The 6,746-nt window shown below is 46.8% G+C and overlaps 1 protein-coding gene across 1 annotated transcript in view; it reads right to left on the reverse strand.

Annotated features, from left to right (window-relative positions):
• Positions 1–6,266, reverse strand: part of LOC115911882 (ubiquinol-cytochrome-c reductase complex assembly factor 1) — a 46,391-nt gene extending 40,125 nt beyond the window's left edge. The window contains exons 1-3 of the mRNA XM_030963148.1: positions 6,216–6,266; positions 2,058–2,162; positions 646–750 (exon numbers count right to left, since the gene is read on the reverse strand). Coding sequence (XP_030819008.1) covers positions 646–750; positions 2,058–2,162; positions 6,216–6,239 — 234 coding nt within the window. The 5' untranslated portion in view covers positions 6,240–6,266. The remainder of the gene's footprint in view (positions 1–645; positions 751–2,057; positions 2,163–6,215) is intronic.
• Positions 6,267–6,746: the final 480 nt, after the last annotated feature.

Consider the following 6,746-nt stretch of genomic DNA (forward strand, 5'->3'; position numbering starts at 1 on the left):
ATGTGTTCCATTTTGCCATTTTTTTCACACTGGATTAACAAGATATCAGGATATTTATTAGTTGAGAGATGCTAACACCCTTAGTTTAAGTGGTGAACTGATATTACGGAGTTGATTCATGCCTCAGGAAACTTCTACTCCAAGACAAAAGACAATGCATGTACAAGACACATAGACCACAGATTAACAAAACAGTACAGATGAACAATAAATTGTCACACAATAATTAGCTGTTATTAGTAGACTGCGCGACAATTTTCAGTGTTTAGAAGATAGCAAAACTGTCACCACACATTACTCCCAAACCAAAGAATAAGAAATCAATTTGTCACTTCTAATATGTGTGGAAGGAACATCTGCCCCCAACTACCTTGACTTAATTTCTTTCCTGACTGGAAGGAAGCCCTCAGCCTTGTCAATGAACCTTCACCCTGATGACCCAACTGTAACTGCACCTTCCTATGCCAGCCCTTCGTTTTCTGGAAAGGAACAGAATTCCTTCTCCAATCACCAGACCCACTGTTCACATTACACTAAAACATCTCAGAGAAAGGCTGAATCCTCTCCTATGTGTTTTGCCCCCTGTCTCTGTAGAATCCCCAGCACATGTGTCCTCCAACAATAAAACCTCCCAACTCTTCTCACCTTACTCATATTGTAAAAAGATCTGTTTTGCTGTGTGATGGCTCCATTGGCTTGAATCAATCCACCACAGAATTGAGAGAGTTGGAAGGTGCCAGCCTTGTGTCTCTAGTAGAAATGATAAAAGAAAAGAAAAAGAATTAAGAAACCATTGATTTTACATCAACCACCACTAGTTTTCTTCCAAGCTGGCTAATCCTGAAATCACAAATAGCACAAATTTATTATAGCAACTGTTAGAAACAAAATGGTTGTCTATCCTTAATGCTCCAGATCACATTTTCCAGTGTTCCATAAATGTACTGATGGAATGGACTGGTAGAACACTGTACCCAAAAGCCACAGCCTCTCTGCTTGGGCTCTCACACTACTTCTAATTATGGGGTTTGTCTCTTAATAAAGAATAATTGTTTTTTCTGACTTAGCAGACAAATAGCTATTTTTATCTACAACTTTATAGCCTGTTCAGTTGTTTTTGTGGCCAAGACTTGAGAAAACACAAATTGCAGTGTAAATGCTACCACTACAGGCCCTATGACTTCAATCACAGATCTAGTGCACAACAAAGAAAACACTCAGGCAGGAGCAAGGATGTGGGCTCTCCAGGAGAGAAGCTGCACACTGAACAGAACACTCTCAGTCTCCCAGCACACCCAGCTTAGCAGTACCTTATTTATCAATTAATTCAGAGTAAATATGCTCTTCAGAGCAGTCATCCCCAGATGTGTACTGAATGTAGAGTAAGTCCAACTTCATTAATAATTTCACAACTGCTCATTTCCACCTCTAGTCCCAACATCACATGCTACTGGTGCAAACTGGTGCTTTAACAGTAGGGTTAGCATTCTATGTCTATTCCCATTTTCTACATATTTTTCACCCCTTTATCATTAACTCCTATTACTTGATGCTCTAGTTGATTTACTCTGGAGAGACACACTGGCACTATGCTGGCATCCCACAACACTGAGCCAAACTGCAAAGCTTCCACTGGAACAACACTAAATGTGCTGTGCAAGGTAAACATCCGTCAGTACTAGGAAGTCCAAGGTCACTGTACAGTGGAGATGCTCTATAAAATAAAGTGTTCTCTAAAATAAAATGCTGGAAACAGCATGCAAACATGACTGGCTTGTAACAGCTTGTTTGGAAAAGTAACACCTCCATTTGGACTTCTGCATTTAATATTCTCATGACAGATCATTTGGATCTAGTAAAAGACACACCTGGACATGTAGCAAGAGTGGGAGCTCACTCTTGCAGCAGCAGAGAGCTCTAGAGTTGCCTTGGTATTTCCACAATACATGGTGAAGACATCACTTTTGGAAGCCTCCTTATTGAAAAATCCTTACTTTTTCTTGGTAATTTCAGAACATTCCATTTTTCAGACACTTTAACATGCAGTGATGTCTTACCTGGAAAGCACTGCAGAGCATCCACCTCCAGGGGCCCGGGACTGTGGGGCTCTGCAGCAACCCACAGCACCCTGCTGTCCACTGGGTCACTCCAGCCTGGCAGCTCTGGAACGAGGAGAGGAGCAATGAGGGAAAGGACACAGATGTGCAGAAATAGTGTAACTGCCCCTCTGCTCTCACAGGTTTTATTCATTCATACAACAAAAACAACATGGAGCTGTGTCACAAGGGCAGAGGGAAGGGCTTAGGTTGGGTATCAGGGAAAGGCTCTTCCCCAGAGGGTGCTGGCACTGCCCAGGCTCCCCAGGGAATGGGTACGGCCCCGAGGCTGCCAGAGCTCCAGGAGCTTTGGGACAGCGCTCTCAGGCACAGGGGGGATTGTCGGGGTGTCTGTGCAGGGCTGGGCATTGGACTCAATGATCCTTGTGGGTCCCTTCCAGCTCAGGATATTCCATGATTCTAACAATCCTCAGATTCAACTCCCAACTTGCGCTTGACAAGAGTATAAATTTTGATTATGAAAATATTTTGCCTTCCAGTACAAGTATCCAACCCAAGTCTGATGGCAGAAACAGATGAATGGAAGGAAATGGTGGGCTGTCTACATTATAAAACCACACCACAACTTCTGTCTATACAATAAATTCAAATGCTTAAGAAGCATTCTTCAATTGACTGAGTAAGCTCTAAAAAGCCCTCATCCAAGTCAGCTTTTATGCATCTTTCTCTTAATTTACTCAGGCACAGCTAAGAATTTTCGTATTCCAAAAGTATATTGTCCCCATAAATTTTTAGTGAAGATCATTATTTTCTGTCCTGAAAATGTCAGCAATACAAAAAAGAGGTGGAGCTTTTTTTGCACCTTCCTTGCACCTTTCACCTTCTGCAATATTTCAGTTAGTACAATATTTGCCTCCTTCATACATACACTACATCAACACTGGAAATAATGTATGGAGATGCCATTTTCTAATAAAAATAGCTTCATTTTTGGTTGGCCACAAAGATGATTAAGAGACTGAAGCATGCAATGTATTAGCAGAGAATTAGTTTTGAGAAACAAAGACTTCAGGGAAATCTTACCAATCTGTATTAACATCTGCTGGGGAGGGCAGTCAGACTGTCGCTGGGGGTGCTCAGTGAAAGGACAACCATGAGAGCAGCAGATCTGCCCAGAGACAAGAGGAACCAACACAAAGCACCCCCAGTTCCTGTCCCCCTCCTGTGACCTGCACTGTCACCGCTGTCCCTCAGGTGTGGCCATTGGCCTCGCAGGCTGTCCCTCAACTCCAGAGCTGCGCCTCGAGTCCATTAAAGGAACTGATCTGGGGCTTTAAACACTGCCCAGGGAGAGATGGTGTCCCATGACAAACATGGTGAGTGTCCACCTCTACTACACCTTCCCACTTCCACTGCAGCAAAACTACTCAGGCTTCTGATCTTTGCACCTAACATCACCGTCAGCAAGTGAAACGATGAAAATGACACATTTCTATCAAAAAAAACATTTTAGCTGAGTCCCACAAAGTACTTCTTGAGATAATCTAGTGTTCTGACCCAAACAGTTTAATAAACACTTCATTGAGAAAGAAGTAACCTTTTTTATTTTTTGTGAACAATTACTACAAGATTCCAAGGATCTGACAGAGCTTTTTTGAGGCTTTTTCTCACTAACATGCCCAGGTTATGCCTTAGAGCTTGAACATACTGAGGTTTGGAACTGCTGAAAAGCACAAATGCAACAAAACTGGACAAAGACATATGAAAACAACAACAAAAAAAAAGCATAAGCACACTTAAAAGCTGAGGTGTGATAAACAATCCAGTAATAAAGAAAACAGACACCAGGAGATAGCAGGGAATATGAAGAGCTAAGGAATTTTCTCTAAGCCAGTATCACTCTGCAGAACACAGCCTTCCTTTCAAATTACAAGGGCTTCTTTTGCTTCCCCCCTGGGCTGAAAGAAAATGTACCAAGCCTAAACTGAACAGGATTACTCAGGAATAGTCTGCAGGCAGCTGCCTTGTCAAGACAGAGATGAAAGAATATCACTAGTCTTCTAAATCCTCTTGGCAAACTTTCGGAAAGGCTAAGGTAGCAGGCAAGCTATTTATCAAGGTATCTTGGGCAAAAGCCAGATTTATCATAATGCCAGTATTAAGGAGCAGAGCTGAAATGTCAGGGCTGTATCATCCACCAGGAGCTCAAAGTCAGACAAAACCCAAATTTTCCTATTTCCAGTAGAAGGAAGAAATACAGAAAGTTTTAAGACTCGTTTTCATACAATTAGGAAACCACTGAATTCTAATGCAGAAACACACGCTGAGAAATGCCAGGGATGAGCACTTCTTGAGCTGAAGCTGAGCATACTTCAGATCACAAAAATGGCAGGTAACTACATCATCTCCTCTCCAAAGAGAAACCTTTCTGATCCGGCTGAAAAATCAAATCAGCGTACTTTGCCACATGAATGCCAGCAGCAGCTGGCTGAGCAGCTGCCCAGGGAGAGGTAAGCCCAGGAGGCAAATTCTTCCCCTTCAGAAGCAGCTTTCATTGCAAACCCTGCCCTGGGGGTGAGGCTCCACAGACAGCTGAGCCCTCCTGGTGCCTCACTGCTTCCCTACTGCCCTCCCTGCCCGGCTCCCCCCTCGCTGCCTGCTGACCATTGCCTCTTAAATGCTTTCAAACTGCACAACCTGTTGTCACTGTTCTGCTGCTCCAGCACTTGGATCCTGGGGGCCAAGAAAAAGGCAGGCAACAGAGCAAGGACAAAGCACAGAGAAAGGGCAGGGGTGGGAGGAGAAAGCAGGAACTCAAGGTCGCTGCATTTGAGCTGCTCTCATCTTGAGTTTGGAAAAGGCAGGGCTCAGCATGATTGGGGAAACCACACCCTGAGCCATCAGCTCAGAGTACCTGGGGGACTGATTTAGTAAGTGGATATTGCCCCCATACTAAAGGCCTTTCCCGTTCCTGGGACATCTGTACCCACCTAGCAGTGCTGTGTGGTGATGTAAGATCATATCCAGGTACAAAATTCCGTGTTCTAGACAATATGCTAAAGAGAGGAACTCTGCCACAGATGCTTTAAAGGCTAATAGAAAGAAAAAATGCACACAAATGAACAGGAAAGAAGAAAGGAGTGGAGCCATCGGAAACCCACACTTTCACAGGAACCCAAACACTTCCAATCTGAATCACAGAACCACTAGGGCTGGAAAAGTCCTCTGAGGTGATCAAGTCCAACCATTACTAAACCATGTCACCAAGTGCCATATGCACATGGTGTCTGAACACTTCTAGGGATGGTATCTCCACCACTGCCCTGTGGTGGTGCCAGTGCCTGAGCAGTACACAAGAACTGGAATCTTTACACTACCCTTGCTATCAAACAGCTCCAGAGTGAGAGGGGAAGGCCCCATAAGGGCAATGCCCACCTCTTAGGGCACACACTGAGCCCACTGGCAGGCATGCGTCTCCAGTTCCCACCAGGAGCCCACACCCTTACACAACAGAATCACAGGATCAATTAAGTTGGAAAAGACCTCTGAGATCATCGAGTTCAACTTAGGACTGCAACACTATCCTGTCAACTAGACCATGGCACAGAGTCCCTTAAACACTTCCAGGGATGGTGACTCCACCACCTGCCTGGGCAGCCCCTTCCAACGCCTGACCACCCTTTCAGTGAAGAAATGCCTCCTAACGTCCAAGCTGAACCTCCTCTGGCACAATTTGAAGCTGTTTCCTCTCATCCTTGTTCCCGAACCCCTCCTGTCTGCACGCTCCTCTCAGGGAGTTTGTGCAGAACCAGAAGGTGCCCCCTGAGCCTCCTTTTCCGCGGGCAGAGCCCGCCCAGCTCCCTCAGCCACTCCTGGTGCTCCAGCTCCTTCCCCAGCTCCGTTCCCCTCCCTAAACAAGCTCCAGCCCCTCACTAACCCTTCAGCAAACACAAACTCCGCGGGAAAAGCTCGCCCGGCTGCTTCTCCAGACACCGGGTGCGAGGCCACAGGGCGGGAAGCGGGAGCAGCCCCCGCTGACACCCCTCGGGCTGCGGGGGGAGGCTGCCACAGGGGCGGCCTCAGTTCCACACGCCGCTCGCCCCCTCAGGGCCAGAGCTCTCTCCCCTCCTTCCTCCCCTCCCTCCTTCCTTCGCTCACCAAGGCCCGCGCCAGTGCCGCCATGAGTCCCCGGCGCCGCTTCCGCCGGCGCGGCCCGGCCCCTTCCGCGGGAAGCGCCGGGCGGGCGGCGGCGTGAGGCGGGCGGGCACCGGGGCGCTGCCTCACAGGATCGTGAGCCTTCCCCGCCGTGAAACGAACCGATAATGGCACGCTCGAGAGAGTAATTATGTAGTTGTGTTTCCATGGGAAGGAGAGCACCTTTCCCTGCTATTTAAAGCGCAGGTTATAAGCTGCCCATGGGAGGTAAATGTTAAGGAAGCTTCCCATTCTGAAACGCCCTGGCAGTCACACTGCCAAAGGTCAGACACATTCACTGCTAGAACCGAAGCACCTCCACAATGGGAGGCTCAAATGAGCCGAAGGGTGTCCCTGCATTCCCCACTCTCACCCAGTCAGACCAGGTTTCCCACAGCAGAGTCTCACGGGTCTCATTCCACAAAACAATTTATTTGCGGCACAGGAACACAGAAACAGCTCGAGCCGGTGCCTCCAGGGAAGGACCTTTTGAAC

Source organism: Camarhynchus parvulus, chromosome 20 (genome assembly GCF_901933205.1).
Source record: "Camarhynchus parvulus chromosome 20, STF_HiC, whole genome shotgun sequence".
Taxonomy (NCBI): domain Eukaryota; kingdom Metazoa; phylum Chordata; class Aves; order Passeriformes; family Thraupidae; genus Camarhynchus; species Camarhynchus parvulus.